Genomic DNA, 25,972 nt, shown 5'->3' on the forward strand with positions numbered 1-25,972 from the left:
CAGTGCCCAGCCACCCTCTGGGGCAGAACCTTTTCCTAAGCTGCTAAAATCAAACATTTGTACAAAACCTGCTGCTGGCAGGCTGGAGGAAGGAAAGCACAGCATCAGCATCCCCTCTGAGCTGTTCTTAACAGAGATGCTCTCCCTCATCTTCCCTTGCACAGGTAAGGGATCAGACTCACGCTACACAGCTGCCTCCCCTGGTGCCCTCCCATTGCCTGCAGGAATTCCAAGAGCACAAGAGCTGGAGCTATCCACACACACCCATGCAGGGAGAGGATGAACTCTCTTCAGCTCCCCATCAGCATCTCAACAGTCCTCATGAGTTTAGCACCCAGTTTTGATACCAACCCAGGACAGACTGCAGTCACCCTTTTTGGCACTTCCCCTTTATGTCTCCTTGTGCAGCTTCCTGCACAGGAACCATGAAAACATTCAGCACCAGAATAGATAAGGCATATCCCTGCCTGGGACAGTTCCTACAAAGAGAGTGACACAGAGGATTTCAATGCAGAGCATGTGGCTTTATCACAGCTCCCAAAATCTTTGTGACTTTTTAACCAAACACTAGTAAGGATGCAGATTCTTTGCAAAGCATAAATCTGTGAAACAGTAACAGAACACACAGAGCTTTGTTCTTATCTCACTTCCAGCAAGGCTGAGGCACAGAGCAGAAGCTGCAGTGTTTATGCCATTGTAGGAAACACACCCCTGATTTTAAGGCCAATGCTATAACCCAGTCCAAAATATTCTCATCCACATTAACTTCAAAATCTTGTAAGCCCACAATTTGGTCAGTGTTGAGAGGGTTTCTCTTTTCCAAGCACCCGACAGATAATTCCACTGACAGGCATTAAAAAGGCATAAACAAACAGAGAAAAAGTTAAAAAGTTCCCAGCTACCATCTCCCCTGTTTTGGGGTATGTGGGATTGCATCAAGACTTCCAACTGGATCAGCAAGACATGAAACTTCCTTAAAAGAGGAGGGAGAACAAATGGCAAATACATAAATAGTGACAAATACATAAATAGAAAGTGGTTTCATCAGTTTATTGCTTTTTGCTGCCATTTCATGGAGTGCCAAGTCTGCACAGACTACCATGGAGAACAAGTTTTTATCACAAGCCATAAAACAGGTAGGAAATCTAATCCTACATCCACACAATTTGCAAATTTGACAGTAAATACAGCATCTCCAAAAAGCTATTGGCATTTACACTAATCAACTGATTATTTTTAAGTTGCTGAACAAAATGAAGTGGCGAGGGACCATGTGCTCAGAAATACAGACTTCTGGTGTATTCAAGTCATCCTCCCAGTACACACATTCTGAAATCTTCCAACATTTCATTAATACTAAATGAAATAATTGTATTCTGCTTCCAGTTTAAATACCAGGAGAAAATAGTTACCACATTTTAATATATTAACTAAAGGACTATTTGTATAAAACTCTTCACACATGAAATATTTTTAAATTAAATAATATAATATACTTACAAAAAAAGAAAAAACAGACTATAAATTTATTGCTAATATAAACATTAATGCTTTTCATGGAAGAGAAGGCTAGATTAACATTATTGCTATGAACATAGTGCCAGAAACAAGAATTCCTGATTTTCAAATTTGTTCAGCCCCCACAATTGACTTTAAAGGACCTGTAGACATGTGGGACTTAGGAAAGATGAGGTCCACAGCTTTACTCAGCTATGGTTCATGATCTGATGTCCTTTTATTGCCTCTCAGTACAACAGGGAGCATCAGTCTGCTGCTTCTGCATGCTAACATTATCATTCATTGGATCTGCTCTCCACAGAATAAAAACCCAGAACACAACCACCCTAATCTTGCATTTCCACATGAGTATTTTTGAAACGTGCAACTACCCCTTCATTCATCTCTATGTCCATAACAAAGAAAAGTGGGAACATTCACCAGGTGAAGAGTCCATGATAAGAACAATGTTTCTAGGCCAACCCTTGATTGAATTGCTGACAAGCTTCCACTGCCAAAGGAAGCTTTTTGCTCATGGTGTAGATTGAGTAACACAACTCCTCAGTGCAAACAGTCACACCTGATACTCTACCAATAACAAAAATATAAACATAAAAACTTAATTACACATCTGCACAGCCCAGTGCCTTTGCAGTGCACTGATTTCCACCCCCAAGAACACACACCTATAGCTTTCCTTTCTCTTTTTGTTTTTTAAATTTGCTGTTTTCAGCAGTTATCTACCTTGTTACTAGATTATGCTACTTTCTTAAAGTGACTTTCTTCTAAACTTATACACTCACCCAATTACTGACTTGGGGAAAACCAACTCTACCTATCCAATTAAATAGACAAAACTGGACTTCAGAAGGGTTATCAGCATTGCAAACTATTAAGGTGACAATATCTATAATTAATTACTTCAGGATCATAAAATTAACCAGTGGAAATTGTAACCTAGTCACAAGTCACAGATTTTTGCTAAATGATTGATACAAACGAGTGTTTTATAGAACCAGCACTTCTCAATCACTCAAAATATAAATTTTTAAAAAGTGGCAGATTTTGTATTAATGCCACTTCTTTAATTAGTGTAACTGAACTCTGCTGGACATCATCCAGTTAGAAACATTTAGGCAGGTCTTCAGGAATGGAAATGACCTGGACTGGGTTAAAGCCTCCTCCTGGCTAAATCCTCTTCTAGAGTGCCCTGGGCCTGAATGTGCTTCACAAAGCAGGATTCTAACCCAAAACATTCATATATCAATGGTTTTAATATCAATCATGAACATCAAAGTACTTACTACTCAGTTGTTGCCACAACAATTCCTTTTCCTTCACTCCTACATTTGTCCTTCACCCCCCAAAAAATGTATGAGCAAAAGAATATAAATATTTGAGGAGTAAATGCAATGCTCAAGTTCAGGACATGCAAGACTTGAGAAGCATATGCCTTTCTTTTCATGGATGCATGAAAAGGAGTCAATATACCAGGAACTGGATCAACAAAGACAGCAGATCAGGAGAAAATAACTCTTGCACATTCTGTTAGACAATTCAGGCCAGCCACGTGTGTTCCATATACATTTGAAAACAAAAAACCTGATTTTATTCAGACAACTTAAAATATTAAATAATTTCAATGGATGTCTTTCAACTCCAAGTTGAATTGATGAGATATTTACACAGCTATTCACAGAAATGTGCAAAGTAAAGTCTCACAGGAAAATTAATTTAGAAGCCTGACAGCTTGAATGGGACATTAAAAAAGGCAGCAGGGATCCCACGTCCATTTCATGTACACTTTAAAGAACTAAAGAGAGGGAAAGGTTTGATCCAGCTGAGCCTCTGGAAGTGGAACAAATCCTGTCCATGGTCACTAGCTGTGTTTGCTGCAGAATTCACAGTGTATCCCTCCAGTGAGGTCTTTGACAACTTGTTCTTTGATCAGTTTTCGCAGGAATTTTGTTTCACCCGTCACATTGTGCATGAATTGTTCTTTCATGGCAGCCATGCAGAGGTTGTTGTAATAGTGCAAAGGTGTGCTGGGCTGATCCAGGTCATATCCAAATCCTGCCAGGCTCACTTCATCACACAGATGTGTGGCCAGAACAACTGCTGTGACCCCAATTGTAGGTACATTCTAAAAAGGGAAAAAAGTGAAATTTGCTCAGTTCAAACATATTGTCCTTTACTTTAGGTTTATAAACACTTTACACAACTTAATGACTTTGTCTATTCCTTCTCCTCACTTAAAACTGAAATCAGTTATAACTACAACTAAAAATCAATTCAATGATCAAGTAAAACTAAAAACTCCAGGACAAAATACCAATACAATTTAAGTAGTTGGCTTTTGGCTGTCAACACTAAATTTTTTTTTTTCCTGTGGAAGCAAGATGCCCTATCACTGTATAGTTAAACTGGAAGTGATCCTTCACTTCAAACAGTCAAACAGCCCCTGACACAGAGTTAAACTTGAAATTTCTTAATGTACACTTATCTAAGTCTTTAGCAACGACAGGCTCTCTAACAGTATTCTTCACAATATGACTTTTCACTGAACAACCTGTGGAAGAGACAAATATACTACAACACCATTAAGATACTCAGCTTGGTATATGTTATTTTGATAAAAGAAATGTGAGAAGATCTTTCAAATATTTGTGCAATAATCTTAAGTGCTTTCACATTTTGGTAAAGAGATGGTGGTTAGTGTTTTTGTAGTTCAAGAGAACTAGTGACATTCAATTCCTCAAACATGCAATTAAAGTAACAAAAATGCAGTGTATAATTAAACCAGGCAATTCATCACTCTGTGCCACTGCTGGAGCAAGGACAAGGAGGGGGGAAATGCCCATCAGCTGCTACTGAGCATTCTCTGGCACACACAGCAACTCCAGCAGCTGGAGGCTGCTTCACACTGCCCTGGCTTCCAGGCTCCTCTGCTTTCCCTGCAGCTGGAGACATCTGGCTACAGCTGATGGCTGCTTTAGCTCAACAGGGCTGGTTTTAACAGGCTTAACATACATCAAATGCATGTTTTTAAATACTGGAATGAGTTCATGTCTCACTGCATCTGAATGCCATTTCATGTCAGTATACAGGCAAAATATCTCATCTAAAAAGGTGAGCTGAAATCTTACCTTGATTTTGCACAAGAAAATACAAGAGTCTTTTGAAAGCACAATAATTTCCTTATTACCTGAAACCAGCTCTGAAACTGCACAGAGAAAGTAAAAAGCCCAAAACATTTTTCAGTTTCTTATTTTATTTACTTGGCATTTTACTGCCTCTTTTTGTTTAAAGGAAACTTCTTACCTTATCCCAACCCCAGAACTTTGATCGAGGCTCAGGGAACTGTAAAATGTCCAAAGCTGTCTCTTTGACAATGACTGGATTCAGAATCCTAAACTGCTTTGATGTGAAAGGAATTTTCTCAGCAACCTCCCTCCAAAAGAAGAGCCGCATCCACAGAGGCTAAGAGAAATAAAAAATCTAGTTCAGAGGGAAACTGAGACAAACACAGCATAGAAGTCACAAAATTCACCAGTAACCCTGAAAAATTTAGCAGTTTACAGCTAAGGTGGTTTGGAAATATCATTGTACAGACCAAATGAGTGACCCAAAAGAGGAAAAACCTTGAAAGCAACAGGAATTGCAGAGAGGACAGCAGAGGGAATAGTTGTTTATTCTGAATATCTGACTGCACTTTGTGTTTATCAGTCAGCATATTCACCAGCACCCATGGGTTCTTCATTTCTTTAAATACTGCAGCCTGTCCCAGCACAGTTTCCCACAAACATTAACCAGGCATTCTGAAGCAAGCACCAGATTTAAAACAATTGTGCTCAAACTCTGAAGTGAAGGGCTGTTGTTTGACAGCATCCATCTAGTGATAAATGCAATCCTTCAGAAGAAGATTTACACAGGACTCAGAAACCCAGACTCTGATCTCACTGCAGTCAGTCAGATGCCTGCTAATGGAAGAAGAAATACTCCATCACACTAATTCTGCAAGTCCTTCCATGAAATGGGCAACATTAAGCAAATTAATTTAATTAAAACATTAAACTGATCCAGCTCCAACACAGACCTGTATTTTTTTAAGTATGCTTTAAGGAACAACAGCTTGAACTGATCAAATGCAGGTTGCAGTGCTCCTGCTCTCCCAGCCATGCTCTGGATCAGTTTACTTCAGTGCCAGTGCCTGCACAGAGAGCTGAGCCAACTGACAGCTGAGTATTTGAAGGAAGTAGGGCTGCAGCTCACAGAATCACAGAGCCATGAAGTCAGACAGGGCCTCTGGAGATCACAGGGCCCAACTCCCCTGGCCCAAGCAGACACCTCAAGCCAGATGCTCAAGATCATGTCTGGATGATTTTAAGAAAGACGTCCATGGATATTCAACCTGACAAATTCCCTCTTGTCCTATCACTGGGCACCACCAAAAAGAGCCTGGCTCCATCCCCTCTGCGCCCTCCCCTCAGATATTTATTTATGTGCATTAATAAGATCCCCTCCAAGCCTTTTCTTCTCCAGGCTAAACACTCCCAGCTCTATCAGTCTTTCCTCATGGTAGAGAAGCTCCAGTCCCTTAAGCATCTTCCTGACTCTCCAATGTAGCAGTAGACAGCCATGGTCAAGATTAAACACACCTTCTCATACTGTAAAAATCACAGAACTGAGAAAGGAATTTGGAGTACCCAAACTAGCAGAGATCAAACTGTTGAATGACTTGACAGGCTGCCTTCTAAATCTCTCTCAGTAACTTTTACTTGTTGAAATTATCTGCCTGCAGATTAAAAGAAGTGGAAGCCACCAGCTCACATCAATTTGGAAACATCAAGCCTTTCCATCAGCTCCTTAGAAATTTCAGCACTTCTATAAATGTTTAGTAAAAAATAAGGAACCTCATAACAAATGTTCAATTACACATTAATTCCTTGTATGCCCATTGTAGCAGTACAGACTTTAGCAGCTAAAAAAAATGGACTAGCATTCAGAAATCTCATTTCTATTTTAAGCTCTGCAGACTTGGTCAAGTCACTTAAACCAAATGTGAAATGAATTCCACTTCAGCAAATGCTCAGTCTGTCACGTAGCCTGGTGCAAACCACCAATATCTCCACAAAAAAAAAAAAGTGTTACTGTCAGCATGGGGCTGCAACACAAATGCTGGTCCAACTGTAACTAGGAGACAGAGCTAAAAAACCCACAAGGTTGTATAAAGATCCTCAGCACAATAAGCCAGGAAGTAACAGATCAATCAGCTTCTTTAAGCATTAGAAAACAAAACAAACAAATACAGGTACATGAGACTGTCACATTACATACCAAGGTTTCATTTTTTACCATGGCTTGAAGCCAGCTGAAATCAACTCCTTTAAAGAGGACAGCCACAAACAAGCTTGCAGGAGGATACTCATGCTCAGAAAGGGGGGCTCCTTCGGGGTACGTCATCCGTATTGTTGTTTTGTTACCAACATGATCCGTGTAGCCTTGAACTGGTGCATCGTTTAACCTGGGGAAACAAAGCCACAATGGAGGGTATTAAATAAACAGGTTACAATCTCATTAGAGTATCAAACACTAAGCAAAACCTTGTTATTTGGCCCACAGATTTTTAACAGAGCAGACCATGGTGTTTTCTCACAGCCCACATGTTCTTGCCTCACGCACTCTTGCAGCCCATTTATCTTTGGGAGGAAGCCAATTCTATTTCTAGATTAAATGGCACAAATGCAGAACTTGGGAAATAAACCTTGAAGAGTAAAGTGACTTAAGACATTGCAGAACTTCCTATCTCTTGCTTTGTGTCAACTCAAAGAGGCTTAAAAGTGGAAGAGGAAGAAAGCACACAGTTGCCTGTGTGATAAGTTTTCACACATATATATTTATACATACACACACACTCATGAGTGTTCCACACAAAAAAATCATTCAAATTATCCCTCCAGTGCAATGCATCCTGTGGGTTTATATAATTTCCAGTTCACCAAAAAATTCAGATGCTGGCACACAGCTGACAAGAACAGAATCATCACTCTCCATGAGTTCTGCAGAATAGCTCAAGCCCTGCAGACTTTTCTGCATCAACAGAAAAATCACCTTCATCCTGCCATCCCTAATTTCAGAGGACACCTAATGCAAGTTCTCTGCCCCTCCACATGCTAACAAGGTTTGTATACCTTTGAATAAGGGCTATTGATTCAATGAAATATTTCCTTAATAAGATGAGCAAGCCTCAGTTTACAAAACAAGTTGAGAAAATGCTGGTATTAATTTTATTTGTGACTTCACATGATTCCAAATCAGGTGGTTCAAACTGTAATGTTCAGAAGGCACAAATACAGAGCATATAATTCAGATATCAGAGATTGTGGCAATCAAAGAAAACGGTCACTGACCTCATAAAGATAAGGGAAGATAAGTGTGCTATAAAGTGGGTAAGCAAACTGTGTACTGAAACACCAATTAATGTTTATAGTGTTTGAAATAGCTGTCATAAAAAAATCTTTCAAATAAGCAGCCAAACTAGCCATGGGGAAAAAAGCAGAGGTGAGTCCTTAAGTCCTGAAGTTTAAGATTTGAAAGCTTTGAAATGTGAAGGGATAAACCCAGTACTGTCTACTTGTCACTAGTTTCCGTCTAGTTTCTGCCCATGTGATTTTTGTACCTGAAGTCCACAAATAATTACACTAAATTCCTTTCCTGTAAACATGACATTTTATTTTGCTCCTAAGACTTCAAATTCCACCAAGTGACAAATAAATTTCTCAAATGCACTTTCAGAAACAGTGTTATGAGTTGCATCAGTGTTGGAGATATTTTCCCCTAAAAAACAATGCTGGCTCATAAAGTAATGAACAAGTTGGAGTCCTTAAGTGGAAAGGACATACCTGATAACAATGTCAAACTGATTCAATAAGTGACCCAGCTCTGATCCATGGAGAATTCCACCACTGCCAACAACAACACAGCGCTTACAGTGCTTAGACTTCAAATCTTCTGGTAAATCATGCTCAGGTAAGAGCTCAAGGAGATCTTTAAGTTTATCAGAGAACTTGTGAAATCCAAATGGAGGTTCATATTTAAATAAAGCTTCATCTTCATTCATATTTTTCCTTGCAAAGGGAGGTATGTCCATGCTGTATTTCTCTGCAAACAACTTCTTCATCTCTTTCCTGGCATAAGAAGGTCGGCACTGCTCCTGCAGCACAGTGCTGGCAAACTGCTGTGACCTCTGAAACAAAACACACAGGATTCAGCCAGGAAAGCCAGCTGCAGGAAGGCAGCAAGTCCCCAAACTGTGGGCCACCAGCTAACCACCAGCAGTTTAGCAAACCCAGAAAGCTTCAGCGTGGAAGTACAACAAATTTGAAGCATTTACTCAGAGGTAGATATGAGCCAGTGCACGGTGAAAACCTGCAGAGGAATTCCTCTCCACTTTATCACTTAAATTTGGATGTGAGGTTTTCTGAAGAATATATTAGGTAGTAGAAGTGCTAAGTGAAAATGAGCTGTTTGTACCACCATTTGCAACACCAAATAAAAAAAACCTAGACATACTTCTACCTGTCTAATTTAGCAGCAAGTGGAATTCCACTCTGCTCAACTGCATGACCTGAGTTCTGCTCTGAGATTCCATCAGAGACACATCCATTGGGTAAAAGTTCTGTGCAACAGCAGCTGGACTTGTTACTCATCAGAATGAAGCAACACTTCTTCCATAAATATTGCTAAAGTGCTAACGACTAAAAGGAGTGCTAGGTGGGGGTGTTATGGGCCTTCTCTCAAAGACTAGTCACCAAAATAAGAGACTAGAGTTCTGTATTGCATAAAAGATTAAAGTGACAGACAGAACTACACATTGATCCATCTCATATTAAAAACAAAACACTATTAGTGCACGCGTTTAGGAATCTGTAGTGGCAAGCTGGTGTCTGATGTAAAAAGAGAAAAGCAAAGGTTCCTCCAGTGTAATTTAAAAAAACCCATGAGAAAACACAGGAGTCAAAGACACAAGATTCAAATCTACTGCTAATTTAGTCCTCCTCTACTGTTAAGGAACAATAGCCTGTATTTGAAGGAGCAGGGAGGGAAGTTCTGCTGCTGGTTTTTTTTGGGTTTTTTTTTCCAACCAAGATTAACCTACAGAACTTCCTCTCCCACCATTATGAAGGTTTCTGCATGAACACCACTCTGGGCAAAGCATGACTGAACAACTTCCCAATGTACTTTTTGAGATAGCAATAAACACAGTCCATGAAGCCTTCAGGTTTGCTTGGTTTAATGTGGTTGTTCTTCAGAATCAGAAGTTTTATTGAAAAAATAAATAAGTCAAATGAGAAAAAAGGGAAGGCAAAGAGGTTTAGAAGGGGAAAGATAAGCACTGAGGATGATGGCAAGTGGGGGAGGATGCACATGCAGAAATGCTAAGATTAGACTGTCTTAATCCAGGGTTTCTGCTAGAAGTTGCCTGTTAGCATTGAGACATTCAAAGACAGAAATGTAACAGCCCTAGGGCAGGTAAGTTCTGTTGTAAAGTGCAAATAGGATAAGTAGCAAAGGCTTCAACCTCTTTAAAAACTAAAGAAAGTAGCTGCTACCTTGAATGAACAAATGGAATAATAGTTGTACTCTCTTGGACATTTGCCCTGTGATTCCAAAAACATCTGAGCAACTACAAGGCAAAGCAGACTGGGAAACTGGCTTAGGTAAAAAAAAAAAAAAAAAAAAAAAGCCCTTTGGTTTAATATATTACTTTTGGGTGTTTTTAATATGTGACTTTTCATTTGCATCAATGTTCTGCTCACCAGTGTCATCTGCACTGACAAAATGGGATGATGACATGTTCTTTCAAATTTTAAAGTCACACTTATCTAATTTTACCCCCAAAAACTCAGTTCCTCTATGTGCTTCTGCTGTCATTTTACAAGAACAAAAAACAATGTTTACAGCATGAGTTGAAGCAAAATATACTTCTGCTCAACACATAATTCCAGCATTTTAGTTCTTTGTTGTAGAGCCCTCTAAGTCTTGTATTGTCAATTAATAACATTTTTTAAAGTGAAATGAAAAAAAAAAAAAAAGGCCAAAAAATACCAACCTTTACACGATCAAGGTCCACATATGGCATTTTTGTTCTGTCACATTCCTCAGGGTCAAGACGCAATTTGAGTATATAAAGGAAGCACCCTCCAACCACAAACAGTGCAAGAATTCTAAAAAGCAGGACAGTGGGAGGTAGGAGAGAAAAACAAAAAAAAATTTTTTCTGAAGTTCAATCAACTATTAAATCAATATTTTTAAGCAAATTTAAGACAGTTGAATTTATGTGAATACTTGCATTTGAATTTAAAAACAACTCTTTTGCTTTGTTTACTTCAAGTTTTGTGTAACTCTTCAAAGTTATCTGAACAAAAGTATGAACACATATAGATGCCTAGATAAGCAAAATGCCTGCCTTATATATTTTAAATGCATCTCTGATGAGTCAAACAATTCTCCTCACATAATGAAACCAACAGTGACCTTTTTTCCTTTAGAGGTCATATCTTAGAAAACATATTTCCATGCAAGCTGAGAAAAAGGCTGGAACTTCAAATTGGATGATTTTGGGCCAATGGCCACCACTGAAACAAAACTTTCAACTCAGTGGCAGGCCAGAATGCAGAACTTAGATGGTCAGGCTGAAAAGCCTTAGTTACTCACAGCCCCAAAACATGCAGCAGAAAAAGTCCAACCAACTTTGAAGAACACAGACTGTTCATATTTTTGATCTACTAATTTCTCATTCCTGAAGAATGCCACTGCTGATATCCAAAAAGTCACTTAGCTCATTTCATGTTTAAACTCATCTGTAGAATATTTACATCATTATTTGGTTAAAGCTGTGGTTCCTGCTCAAGTGTGTAGTTTGAGCTTTCTTATTGATTTTCATTTCCTATTGTTTCCTAAGCACTGGACATTTGTTTAAATGTCTTTTAAAAATGTACAAGTTATTAAGTGCCCAATGCTTCTTGAAACTCTTTCAGATAAAGTTAATACAAATTTCCAAATTTTTTTTAAAAGCTTGCACTATATGCACTAACAGATGCAATTCCAGCACTCAGTGTACAGTAGAGGATGCAAACAAGGTGACCACTGGAAAAGCAGGACTGTTCTCATATCTCACTTAACTAAATTACATTTTCCACTGAGAGGTGATCTAAGAGCTTCATTAGCATGTTAGGCAGCAGCGCCTGGAGATCAGCCAACAGGCAGAGAGCAGGAGATTCACAGCTGACAAATGAGGCTGGTTTTCCTCCAGAAGTTTATCAAATATCCCCAGATCCAGCTGGGGTTGCACCATTCAGGTTATATTCTCCTGTGCATGTAACACTTTATTTGGGTTTTCTAGCTTTAAGACCTAAAAATTCAAATGGCATCACAGTAGTGAACGTTTTAGGTATAAAATATGGTCCTGGATCAATGTGTGCACACATCCTTTAATTCTAACTTGATGTCAAGCTATAAACAAAGGAGTAAGGTTTTTGATATAGCATTCCAGAAGCCTTCATAACAAAATAACTACATGAAAATACCTCCCCAGGACACCCACTCAACATCCTCTGGCCTTCCATTCCCTCAGTTACCAGACTGTACAGAAGTCTCAGCATTGTTATTTATCTGCATGCAAAAAAGATTGGAAATACTTGTGAGTGAAGTACTAGGATCTCACTTTGCCTTGGGAAGACAGGTACTACAACGAGTTATCCTGGGCTCCACCAAGTGTTTTCAGGAAAGCTGTGTGCTCAGCCCTCCATTCACAGCCTGTGGTAATCCCATGCCTTGATTTCTGCATCCATTTTGCAATTGCCCAGGCTGGGGGCAGAACAACTGTCCTCTGTGCAGCTGTGACAATGACACTTACTTGCGAGTACCTTTTAGAAACCAGCTTGGTCTTCTCATCTTCATGTGCAGCCACCTTACACCATTGCACAGGAGGTGAATGATCACTTTTCAGCTTCCCAGAGTTACTGTCACTCAGCATTGCTGTAAAAAAGAAAGAAAAAGTCATCATAACTTTTGCTGAATTGAAGAAAAGTTCACAGGACACCCATGGAGTGACAACTTTGTTTCCCAGAGAAGACTGTGATTCTTAGTTATGGTGCCAGGAATACTGAATTGCTCCTGAGCTCCTTGTGATCAAGAACTTGCTCATTTCAGCTGCATCACCAAAACATGATTCTAAAAATGTTGCCAGGTTTTTGCATGCTTCATAAGCCTGAAGTCTAACACTTGCCAATTACATCAATTACCATCAAACACTCTAAACAATATGCTCAGGGTATTCAGGATCCCTGACTCAAAATCAAATCCCTGTGCTGTGCCCCCCACTAGCTTCAAGGATGCTCTCAGCATACAAAACCCATACAAGCCATCTTCAAAACAGGAGCCCATGTTTCAAATAATCTCCCCAGTTTCCCCAAAGCCAAACAAACATATCTCATCATCACTGCTCTGAATCTACCACTGACCTCTTCAGCAGCCCCAACAACATGGCCAGCAACTCCAACAGCAGGCACCAGAGAGGGTGAGGAGGGAATTTCTTCCAGGCACACTGCAGGACCAGGAGGCTGCCAGCACCAGGGAAGCACAGCACAGCTCCCTGCACAGAGCATGGGATAGCCCAGCAGGACAGCACAGGGCTCCCTCACAGATGGGCAGGGCACTGATCCTTAGCTGATAAGAAGCAATCTTGCTGCTCCCACAATTTCTATCAGCACGCTCCAATATTCATTTTGGGAAGATAAATGCATGCTGGCACATCTCCTCTCCCAGGCTGCTGCCAGTAACCAAAGATGTGAGGGTGGAATGCCCAAGAAGAGCCCACCTGTATGAGCCTGCTGGTTTTCCCAGGCAGAAGGAACACAGGCAAAGGTTTTTCCTGTCCTCCCCACCCAAAGCAGCACTCCCTATGATCAGCCAACCATGGAAAGGGGCAGCCTGCTCCTCCAGAGGGGAGGATTTCAGCCCTGCTCCTTCCTTTGATCTCAGTACTTGACCCTCTCTGCTCTCCACTGCAAAGGTGTTCACCTATTCTGTTCTCCTGCCAACAGCTCTGTCACAAGAACTTCTAAAAAAAAAAAACAGGACTAAGGGAAGGCTTTTCTCTAGGGATGATCTTCCCTTGTTCTCCTTTCCACCTCTTTTCACTGCTTATGGTGATATGACCCATTTGAACCAGCCTGTACAGCCACTTGAAAACTGCTTGACTGGACAAACAACCGATGTTCTTAAACACCAGGATGAAGGAGCTGAGGAGACAGAAGTACCCCCTCCAGATATCAAATCCAGATCACTGAAATTTCAAGGCTATCTAATTCAGAAGATGATTCAAAGTCAGCCTCTCAGCACAGAGAGAAATTACTGATAATCACAGCAGAGGGTCAAATGCCAAAAACCCCTGTGAGAGGGTGGGACACAGACAGACAAAGATCAACAACAGCATCTGAAGCTCTTTGAAGAGCAGGCAGCAGTCAAGTCATGCTTTCAGGGTCACATGCAAACAATTATAACCCACAAACACAGCAACACAGGAAAACCCTAATGGTTTTAGCCAGCAGGAAACGTGATCACTTACCTCAAAGTAACTTGGTTATTATGGCATCACTAAGAACCTCAAATTCCCTACCTGACAATTTACTAATTGCATAGACTCTGAGCTGTCACACCTATTTGCTGGCCTTTGTTCCAGCCCCTTTGAGATCTGGAATAAAATCTGAAGTCACTACCATCATGGCTGTCTTGAAAAGGGGTAAACTGAAATTTAAGGGGCAGGTTACATCCCCCAGTCCCCCAGAATTCTAGCAGTTAAGCTGGAAATCAAATCCAGCTCTCATCTACCACACAGCCTGTCAGGACACAGGACCAAAGAGCAGGTCACAGGGAACCTATGAAGCCTTAATAGCTCCTCATTTTCTCAGAGCAACACCTCATCTTTTTACTGGCTGCATCTATACCACTGAATAAAACCAGCACTGGGGTGCAAAACTGGGTGTTGACAGCACCACCCCAGTCATCCACAGCAGTTTGCTCTGAGATACCAGCAGCAAATCATTCAAGTTCACATGGGTAAAGATGTAAAAAAATGTGTTACAAGGACCATATCCCAGGGCCAGTTATGGATCACCAACTTGAACTGCTCTACCTTGAGATGTTCAGTGCCAGCCCAGCAGGACTGGTGCTGTCACCTTCACAACACACATCCTTCCTGCCACTCTGCACGGAGAAGTCAACTCAGCAGCTCTCATGTGTCGCAGACATCTTTCATGTGAAATCCCTTCCTTAGGATTTTTCCTCCTGAGAAGCTGAGGAGCCTCAAGAACAAAGTGTAAACATTGATTATCTGCTGCTGTGGAATGCAACAACTAGATCTTTGATTAACCCATATTAGATGTTTGTAATTAATAGCCAATCACAGCCCAGCTAGTTCAGACAGAGCCGAGCCACAAACCTTTGTTATCATTCTTTGCTATTGTATTCTTAGCCAACCTTCTGATGAAATCCTTTCTTCTATTATTTTAGTATAGTTTTAATGTAATATATACCATAAAATAATAAATCAAACCTTCTGAAACATAGTCAAATCCTGGTCTCTTCCCTCAACCTGAGACCCCTGTGAACACCCTCACACTCCTGCAGCACCTGGACAGCAGCACAGCGCAGAGGTGACAGCCATCCACAGAGGTGCCACTGCCAGGATGCACAGGGACAGCCCCAGCTCATGGAGCAGGATCACACCAGCTCTGCAGGACCAGAGGGTGCTGCACAGAGTGAACACAGCCTGCAGAGCGTGTGGGAGCCCCAGGAGTGCCCCACACAGAGCAGAGAGGACATTCCATCGATCACCCCAGAGGAGGCTGCCCCACACCAGCACAGACAAGAGGCACTCAGCAGTTTGGGAAAGGGATGGGATCACTCACCAACACCGATGGCTCACAGCAGGGATGGGAGCACTACAGCACAAAACAAGGCAGCAACTGCATCTGTCAGCCCCACAGCTCTCCACAAACACAGCTGGGGAGAAGCATGAAATGGGACCTTTTTAAAAATGAAAAAGCAGGAAACAAGCTTCACCCATTTTCACCAGAGAACAAAGCAGGTTTTAATTCGTTCTCAAGTAAACAGAAAGAGGTAACTTGATCACAGTCCATAGGAATCTAGGTCAGAATGGATTGTGCATAAAAGAATCAGTCAAACTTGGTACCAGGCTGCAAGAGATCTGAAAGACAGAGAAGGAACCGAAGAGGTGGAGGGTGATGAACACAGAAGGGAGTAAAACAAGAATACAAGACTGCAGTAAGTGCTATCAGAAAATAATTCCTGTCTCTGAGCAAAACAAATTCCAGTTGTTCCCTGATTCACTCATCCTGGATGTGCAAAAAGAAACAATGAAACAGAGAATTTAATTAATCACCTCAACACATCCTTTCCAAGTCCAACTATTAGTATGCACAATGATTTTTTTTGTTATTTTATATAAGTGACATAATGTCATTTTCATTTCCTTTGCAACAGTTTACTTCAATTTGACTTCTGTCAGTCATGATCATGACAGATGATTCCTTTCTCAAACAAGTCAATATATATAGACCAACACAAGTAAAATGCATCTGACCAGCACAGCTCTTTGTTTTTTAATTACCTAGGGTTGGATCCTGCTCCCTTGTTCAAGTCCAAGAGCCCTTTCACTGGCTGGAATGGTGCTAGACTGCCCAAAGGGGCAAGGTGGCAGTAACAAACACCTCAGAGTGCACCTTTCCCACAGTTCCTGAATCAAAGTCTCCGAGTTTGCAGAGAGAACCAGAGCAGTCAAGATCCCAGGAGGACCAAAGAGATGTTGCATACAAACACCATGACATTCTTTCAGAAAGGGGCCCTGCTGCAGTTGTTTTGAGAGCCATAAATGCAAACGGCTCAATTTGTGTACAAAACACAGCTCAGCAATGTTGTGGTGGTATGACCACATTTTGCATTGACACTGTTATAGTTACTCATTGTGGTGCAATTAGTGAGGAATCAAGGGATTTAAATTTGTTTCATCTACTGAACTTAAGTGATCTGTGCAAAGCTGCTACTAAGGCTAAATTGTCCATTAATACAATATACTCCAAAGCTTTTAGTGGTGTTATTCTTTTCACCATGATTTACTTTTGCCTCATTGTTATTCTTATGTAGACAACATTTCCACACTTGGAGTATTTCAGAAGCAACTCATTTAAGCCTTCAGGAAGTCTTTTCATGTGGGAATGCTAAAAGCTAAAAAGCAGCATGTGTCAGGTTGTATACAAGCACTGCCACACCCTGGAAAATGCATTTCAGCACCTGGATTTACCCAAAGCCAAGGTCCCTCAGCAGGCACAGGGAGGAAAATGCATTTCAGCACCTGGATTTACCCAAAGCCAAGGTCCCTCAGCAGGCACAGGGAGGAAAATGCATTTCAGCACCTGGATTTACCCAAAGCCAAAGGCAAGGTCCCTCAGCAGGCACGGGGACAGCAGCAGACAGCCTGCCCATGAGTGCAGGATGATGCACACACTGCATCCTCACCACACTCCCATCCAACCCCCAAAACCACAGCCCCACACAGGTGATGCTTCCACTTTTCCCCTCTCACAGAAGCCCCAGAAGCAGTGGGAACAGCCAGCTTTACAAGGCAGACAATAACAAGGTCCTGCTGCACAGAGCAGCCTTTGAAATTCTCTAACAAAATGAAGAAGCTTGCAGGGAAAGCCCCCAGAAAATGGAACCCAAAAGTCACACTTACGTAAAGGAATTACAAATCATGAATGGTGGGGGTCATGCAGGCATTGAAACAAAAATGAAAATTAATGCAAAAATACCCAAAAAGCACTTGCTGACTTCATGCCTCTTCCCCTAAATCAGAGACACCTAAGTTACTTGAGCATATTTCCAAAATCAGGACAGGACAAGACAAAAGATACTTTGTTTTAAGCAACATATGTTTCAAAAGAGAAACACAAAGTTTGAAAGCAGAGAAGGTGCTTTTACACAAAAAAACTTGAGCAAGGCGCTTTTTATTGAGATGTAGTTATTGTTCAGTAATGAATTCTGTATGAATTTCCTGTTCTGTGGCTTTTAAACAAGACAAAAAAAAAAATCCCACAGATATGCCACAAAACTGTATGCAAGAAGTCAGAAGAGAATAACTAAGAAAACTTTAACTACACATCAGTTTTGGACACATTTGGAGAAAACAAATGGCAAAAACCGACAACTCCAACATTAATGTGTGTGACTACTTGCAAGAGTTGAGCCCATGAAAAGATTACACATTTCAATCTAGCCTCATTATTGACCAAACTGACAATTTATTAACTTTAATTAAGGTTTTCAAAAATGATAAATTATTTTAAGAGAAAGTTATTAATTTATCTCAAAACATGAAAACCAGTTTGGTGACATTTACAGTTAGGATTGATTTTGTTTGCTTCTGCAGGAGTGAAATCCACAGCAATCAAAAAGTAAGGGCTGAGACATTGAAAAAGGGAATTAAAGGAATGATTAATTAGGTGGCAGGTTTTTGGTTTATGCTTCAAAGCCAGTCACTAAGCAGAGCTTCTCAGATGATACCTAAAAATATGAAAAATACAGAATTCTTCATCTTCTGTTCTATTTTAAGTCCATCATTACAAAATTGATTCCAAAATCAGTATAAAACTCTCCCAATTCTTTCCTACATCCACCCCACAAACTGTTCAAATCTCTTTAATTGGCAAACCAGTCTTGATTTAGGGAAATTTGATTCAGGATTTTTTGTCAATGAATACAACTGCTAATCATCAATTCTAATATTGGAAAGAACAAAGTAACTTAACTGAGGAGTAAACACTGTCTCTTACCAGCTTACCTACTGTGGCATGGGAGCCCACAAACCCCCCAAGGTTTCCCTACTCAGGGCTCTCCCTGTCAAAGCATGATACCTTCAGATCCTTCCCACGTGTCTTGGTTTGCAAAGACAGGAGTCTGCTAAGGAAGGCAGGAGCTTCCCTGAAATGGAGAATGCAAACCCTCCCAGCTCCTCCGAATCGCTGTAAATTTTAAATTAAGGGGCTCTCAGGCAAAAATATGGGAGCAGGAAATAACAGTTCTTTAATAGGGAAAAGAAAAACAAATAAAGGATAAAATAACCAATGCAGTACACTGGAACAACACTGACAGAGTCAGAACCCAACCTGTCACCCTGTGGGTCAGGCTGTTGGTGGCAGTGCCATTGGAATTGTGGCTCAGCCCTCCTGCAGTGTCAGGGGTGGTTCTGCTGCAGCAGGATCCTGTACAGAAGGATGGATTCTCCCTCTGAAGATCCAGTGGGAGAAGAGGCAGCTGCTGTTCCTCTGGGGAATCCCATGGAGAAGCCGTGCTGGTGTCTCAAAACCTCTGGATTATATCTGGGTAGGAATGCTTGGCTCCTCCCCCTGGGCTCACATCTCCCAATGGGATGCTGCAGTTCTTATCAGCCATGCAGGGACATTCAATAGCTGTTATCAGCAGATGTCCCCTGTGTGATTGTGATCACTCAAAGAGAGAGATAAAGAAAACTGCCCACTTGACAAAGGTAACCTGCCATACAGATAGCAATGGAAAACATCTTGCATTGCAATCTTCAACACCATGCTTTCAAACATCATCATCTCTTCAGTGGAAACAATAAACCATAGACAAGAAACCTTCAAATAACCTCTATCTGTTTATATAAAACATGATAGACAAATCTTCTTAAAACAGTGGATCAAGCCTCATCCCAATAACAATTAGGTGGGAACTGCAAAGTAAAAAATGCTGAAGCTAAGCAGAGTTACTTGTGCACCCCATTGAACACAAGCTACAAGTGTTGTACACTTAAACTGCTGCCTTACAACTGCAATCCAAGGTATTTTTATCCATCCAAAGCACAAAGTATTTCTTAATACAAAAACAATTTGGAAACGTATTCTCCTGTGACATGAAGAATTTGTTATTACAGAACAACCAACCTCGAAAATAAAAGAACATCCCCGAGCAAGAGGCACCCCAGAAACTGCAGTGTACTAAAGGACTGCCTGGCTTTCATGGAATCAAGGATTATCCAGCTCCAACCCCTGCCATGGACAGGGACACTTTCCATTGTCCCTGCTGCTCCAAGCCCTTTCCAACCTGGCCTTGGACACTTCCAGGCATGGGGCAGCCACAGCTGCCATGGGAAACCTGATCCCAGAGAACACCACCACCCTCTGAAGTGTTAACACTTCTTCCTGATATCCAGTCTAACCCTGCCTCTGACAGTCTGAAGCCATTCCCACCTGCCCTGTGACTCTGTGCCCTTGTCAAAGAGCAGGTCATGCCCAGCCTCTCACCCACAGCACCCCCAAATTCTCCTCAGGGCTAGTGCCAGCCCATTCTCTGCTCAGCCTGGATTTGTGCTTGGGATTGCCCTGGCAAAGGTGGAGGACCCCAATGGACTTCATAAGGTTAACTTGTCAATGACTTCTGCAGAAATGAACACAAATTTGTCAGCTGAATTTTAAACGCAGGTTTAAGAGATCGGGAAAGCTAACAACCTGCCCACATGTTGAAATTGCATTTAAAATCTATACAAGGAAAGTAAAAAGCCTTTCACCTGGATGGCCCATTTGCCCATATTGACAAAATACTCAGGAAAAGTGGGGAAAGAAGAACAGACATGTTATCCCAAAGGAACTGTGACTGATTGGAAAATCTCCTATGACACAATGAATGCTGAAATACCTTCTTAAAGGATTTTTTGTTCAATGGTGCATGATGAAAATCCCTTTAAAAGTGTGAGGGAAAATTCCAGTAATATTAATGATCCAAGGGAGACTTACTAGGAACAGGCATGAGACTTCTGTGTCGTGATTTGTAGCAATATGTTCACTCTTGGATGTTTATCTTCAGATAATTTCCTGATCACCATCCTACCACTTCCTATCGCAAGACATAATGAGAGCATCCAGGGAGCTGTGGCAGATTAGGGACTGACATCTTCTCACCACAGGAAAAACAGGAAGCTAAATTTAAAAATTAGAGACTTCTACCAATTATTTCTTCATCTACCACAACATAAATCCCACAGTAAAGTTGGCACTTTAATATTTAGACACTTGAGAAATTTCCCTTGAATGTTATCTCCTTAGTGCCTGTTACTATTGAATGAAAAAAGCATTTGACATCTGTTTAATGAACAGAGTCAGTTGTTTTGGTTAATTGAAGACTACATCCATGATAGCAGAAAAAAAGTTTAGCCTATAAAATGGTTATAAGCAGCTACAACATACATCTTAAAAAATTAACTTTAGCCAGAAAGGCTTTTTTATCAGACAATAAAAATTTGAAACAATGTTGTCTGTATGGTCTGCAGTTCATTTGGTCAAGATCTGTCTCCTCAGAAAATGAGAACTTATTACTGAACCCTATTTGTGTGGATATAGTTGGTAAAAAGTGAAACAAGGAGCACATGAGAATTTCAGAGCAGCTGACAGAAGCTCTCAAAGGCACCAACAGGATGACAGGTGAAAACTATTTTTTCTGGAGCCAGGAATATCACAAAGCAACATTAGTGACCTAGAGGCATGATGATTTTTCTATCCTTGCCTTGTGACACTCGTGTTTTCTTCTAATTGTTTAATGGGTCATTCCTATATCCTCTTTGCAACATCAACCAGCAACTCAAAGTCATGAACAACCTTACATAATTGTGTCTACTTGAGCACGCTTTTCCTTTAGGAAGGATACACATAGTTAGGCTACAATTTGCTGTTAACCTTGGGTCATCCAGCTAGAACATCAAAAGAAATGGTTTCAGCTCAAATACAGCCCCATTATCAGCTTAACTATACTGTAACTTAACTGTTACACTCTGAGATACTCAGAGTGTAACACCATCACTTCCTCTCAGCACCATTCACAGGAAGCTTTTTGGACACGAGCAGTCCAAAAAAATCAAAGCAGTCCTGCTAAAATAATATTATAGGGAAAGAACTCTTACTGACGTTCTAAATGATAGCTCAGTGTTCAAAACAGGGATATTCTCTTCATTTCACATCTTAGCACCCTCTAGTCAAACTTTGCAGGCTTTTCTCTGAAACCTCCTTCAGGTGCTCTCAAGTGAGTAACAGCAAAAAAACCATAAAACAAACACAAGAAACATCAACAAGATGTGCTTCAACACTTCAGCAGGCTGCTGATGCTTTGTGACACACAAAAGCAGCATCTGAACATGGAATTTTTCTGATTCACAAGTGAGCCACAGAAATTCAGTGTCCCAGCCAAGCAGGAAGAAACGGGTAACTTAAATTATTGCTGTTGTGAACAGCGTGCTATTAAAAATTTCAGTTTATTTCTTACAAGGGAAGCTTTTAGAGTGGTGCAAGGAAGAGTGGCCTGCCTGCCTGGGATGCTCAGAGCCTGATGTCAGCCACCCCTCAGCATGTGCTGGAGCCCACAGACAGTGAATGAGCTGCAGTGTAACAGCATTTTGCTACCCAAAATCCCCCCTCTGCACATCTCATCCCTTTCTCATCCTCCTCCCCAGACCCACAGATCCACACTTGGGGAACCTCCTCAGCACCTGCAGGGAGAGCCACAAGAGCCAGGAAGAAAGCACAGGGCACCAGGACATCCCATCTTGCACAAGTGGAAGAGATTTCTGAGCCCCTGCAAGGAAGCCAAAACAAATCGGGTCTTTCCCCTTACATGGGAAGTTTGAGGGAAAAAATCTTTCCTAAAAGAAATGGTCTGAAAAGGCAGGGCATAGAATTAATCTTTGCTAAGGAAACAAACAAACTTAACACAGCCAAGATGTTTCATATGACATCTGAATTATGCAGCAGAATAGCACCAAAAAACTGGTGGTTATGAAACAATGTCAATATTACAGCAGCATTTTTACCACACTATCATCTAACATTCCAAGACATCACAGTAAAATCACACTTGAGCTTACAGAAGCTAGAGAGGAGATGCCAAAAGCCTCCCATAAAGAAAAGGCAAAAACTAAAATTGCAATACAGTAAAAAACATCGCTGTAAACAATTTTAATGCTTAGGTTCTGAACCTAAGGCCTCAGGACCTTAAAGGCTGCAGAGTGCTGATGGGATGGGTAAAGAAGAGCCTCTCCCAAGGGGAACAGAGAGCTTGGCTTGTCCAGATTTGCAAAACAAGAACCGAGAGTTTGTCCCTAGATACACCAAACATGTAAATACCACAGCCAAAACAAAACCTTTCAAACAAAAGCATAATGCTAGCACACAGGAAAAAGTGGACATAAACAAAGAGGGACTACAGCAAAAGATTCCTGAGCAGCAAAGGAACAGCCTTGCCATAGGAGCAATGGAAAATAACAGACTACAAATATTTTAAGGAAGGCTTTAATAATTTATGAATGGCATTATCAGTGAGAGCTGCTTGTGACAGGAAGACTCCTCCATAATCCTGAAGTCCTGTTGGTTTTGAAGCACTGGATGTGCCTGCTGGGGATGCTTTAACCTGTCCTGTTAGGGTAAGTTCCATTCAGACTCACATGGAATTTGAGAATTACACCATGACAAGTTTGAATCATTGCCTGGGTCTTTTTCAGTTATTTATCCTTTATTATACCTCAGGAACTACTGAAGTCTTCCACGGTCTTTTAATCTAAACAAACAACCTGCCCACCAAATGCTCCAACTCTGCAGCAGTCTTGGCATGCTTCACATCTGATGTATGCAAAGCAAACAAAACTGAACAATTTTAGCTCATTCTCCTCGCTAAAGGGAAGTTTCTGCTACCACACTTTGGCCAAATGACTGACAGGCAGTTAGGAGCAGGATGTAGGAAGCCAATCTGCTGGAACTCTGCGGAAGGAAGGATGCTAAACCTCAGAAAGTTGCAGAAAACCGGAGGAGAGATGAGCTCATTTCTCATCATCCCCACGGAAGCAGACAATGCACCAAAATGCTTTTGTGACCTAACTCTCCAGCTGCATTTTGACCTCTTAAAAGAAATTCCCAGAGTCTGGCTAGCAGAGTGCCTGGGAGATAGCTCAAGGTTTCCTGCTGCATGATCCAAAAGGGAGACAGCAACCTCACTGCAGTGTAACAGATGGAATGGCACAGTCGGCATGGAAAACAGCCCTCTAAACTGAATCGGCACAGTCCCATTGTAAGCTGCAGTTTAAAAAGATGCATCCACTCCAGAAGCATAAAAGAGCACTTATCTTAATGAGTTTTCTTTAGGGAAATAATGAATATACATCTTTATCTACCCTTTTCCCCAGAATGACACAAGGCCAGTCATTTTCCACCGCAGAGCTGTTTACATTCAGTAATTTAAAGAACATTTCCTAATCATTTGCCTAACTAAGGAGAGCTGCAGAATAAACATCCCTCCTCCAGCAGCCTCACAGTTTGATTTTACTCACTGAAACAGAAAAAATAGATACAAAACAAATCTCAGCACAAAGGGGGGGGGAAAGGAAACTCTTTTTCGTGAGTGGCGCTGAAGCAAACAGAAAGGTTTTGGCAGCAACAGCAGAAGCCGTATCTGGTTTGCATTCACATCACTCCAAGCATGAAATACAGAATCCCTCACAAAACGCCTATCGGAACCCGCAGAGAAGCAGAAGCCTGTACATTTTATTCCAGAGGAACAACTCAAGCCAGCCGCAGCTAACACACCCTCCTCTCCCTCCAGCCCAAGGCAAACCCGCCTTCCACCGCCCCCATCTCCCGCAGAACTCGCAGCCCGCACCTCCCCATCCCCGCTGCTCCCTGCCTGGAAGGGAGGGAGGGAGAGACCTGGAAGCTCCGGCGCTGGCGGTGGGGCACATCCTGCCGACTGCTCCGGCCCGAGCCCGCAGGCCCGGCGCCGCCGCATGGGCCTGGGCCGGCGCGGTCCCCGCTGCGGTGCCGCGGGCGCTGCGGGCGCTGCGGGCGGCGCTGGCGGCCCCGGCGCTCTGAGGCGCGGGCGCGGCGCGGCCCCGCCGCAGGTAGCGGAGCCGGCGCGCGGCGGGGGCGGCACGTGGCGGCGCGCAGCCAATGGGGGCCGAGCGCGGCGCCGCGAGGGGCGGGGGCGCCGCCCGCGCTGAGGGGATGCGGCAGGGCCGCGGCCCCCGCCCCGCCCCGCGGCTTCCTTGCGGTGGCCGTGTTACAAATAAGCGCTTTCTTCTCCTTTCTCCCCACCGCAATAAATCGTGGGCTTGGAGATTTTCTCTCCCCCCTACACACACAGCCCCCCCCAGCCAAGAGACCCGGGCCCACTGCCCCGTCCTCATGTCCGCCCCCTCCTCATGTCCGCCCCCTCATTTCGCTGCCGGTGCCTTCACTCGCCCTCTGTGGAAAAACGAGGTGGATCCCCTCAAGTCAAAGCGTTTGAGCTGTTTTTATTGTGCCGTATACTCCCAGGAGCTTCGGAGCTTTCAGGCCTCTCCGCAGCTGTTTTAGGGAATCGTCATTTTTGTGACCCGACGCGCTGCAGAATGTGTAAAAACCCCCAAAAATCTGGTTTAGTTGTAGACCCGTGTAAGCGGCTGCTTGACTCGCAAGGGAGGGAAACGACCTTGCAAAGCCATCTGAGCATGGCCTTAGAAGTCACAAGTTGAACCACCAAATAAAGAGCTGGAAAACCACTGGAGCGAGAAGCGAGGAAGCGTGGACACCGGATGAGGGAAAGCTGATGAAGCAGAAAAATGGATTAAGTCATTACAGCCTGTCTGATGCTAGGAATTTTTTTTTTTTAATATCTGACTTATTGCTATGGTATCTACAAATGATTCCCTAACCTAGATGATTAATGCAAAGCAATCAGTGATTCCAGGCACTGCTGATTATTAGTGCTGGTAGTACAGTGCATAACACACGGCAGAGGCCATGTCCGGGGAGGCAGGGGAAAGCTTGCCCTTAAAGAAGGTGGGATAAAACTGGCTCTGAGGTGCCATTCTCAGTTAAAAAAGAGTGATATGTTTCAGTGAGAAGAACACAAGGAGATCTGAAAACAACCTGCTTTTTCTGACCAGTGTATAAATGTTCCCTCACTGTAAGGGATAGATGAGCACGTGTCCTGAAGTGGAACAGTTTAACTGCTTTCAAATTTTATACAAGATAAACATAGATATGTTTTCTATCCTTATAATGGTCATTTCTTCATAGTTCCTGTTAAACTACACCTCATTTTCTACAGTGGATAAGATATTTCTTTTCTGTTTTGTCAGATGTTTGATGGTTTGAGTTGTAGTCACTGCAGATCCTTGATCACTTTTGGTATGATTCAAGAGAAAACATATACAAGTCAGAAACAAAATATTCCCTGCTCTGTTATTTCAGCTGTTGACACAATTGAGGATTAGCTCTTATATTTAGTCCTCCTCCATAACTGCAAGCAACTGTTCATTAGTTTGGACTCTCAGATGAAGCCAGATGTAAATAAAGACCCT

General features: G+C 42.0%; 1 protein-coding gene across 6 annotated transcripts; it reads right to left on the minus strand.

Moving 5' to 3' along the window:
• Window positions 1-1,035: 1,035 nt before the first annotated feature.
• ST3GAL5 (ST3 beta-galactoside alpha-2,3-sialyltransferase 5) lies at window positions 1,036-24,501 on the minus strand. 6 transcript variants are annotated; one of them, XM_059470262.1, is made up of 7 exons: window positions 24,339-24,501; window positions 12,416-12,537; window positions 10,610-10,724; window positions 8,400-8,743; window positions 6,835-7,021; window positions 4,819-4,977; window positions 1,036-3,640 (listed from the first exon to the last, which is right to left on the minus strand). In XM_059470262.1, the coding sequence occupies exons 2-7, from the start codon at window positions 12,457-12,459 to the stop codon at window positions 3,377-3,379; spliced, it is 1,113 nt and encodes a 370-aa protein (XP_059326245.1). In that variant the 5' UTR covers window positions 12,460-12,537; window positions 24,339-24,501; the 3' UTR covers window positions 1,036-3,376. The 6 variants fall into 6 exon arrangements, with proteins under 6 accessions (XP_059326245.1, XP_059326242.1, XP_059326243.1 ...); XM_059470259.1 differs by having other exon boundaries at window positions 12,426-12,537; window positions 24,339-24,495; XM_059470260.1 differs by having other exon boundaries at window positions 12,426-12,537; window positions 24,292-24,481.
• Between the last annotated feature and the right edge of the window lie 1,471 nt (window positions 24,502-25,972).

This window comes from Ammospiza nelsoni, chromosome 4 (genome assembly GCF_027579445.1).
Source record: "Ammospiza nelsoni isolate bAmmNel1 chromosome 4, bAmmNel1.pri, whole genome shotgun sequence".
NCBI lineage: Eukaryota > Metazoa > Chordata > Aves > Passeriformes > Passerellidae > Ammospiza > Ammospiza nelsoni.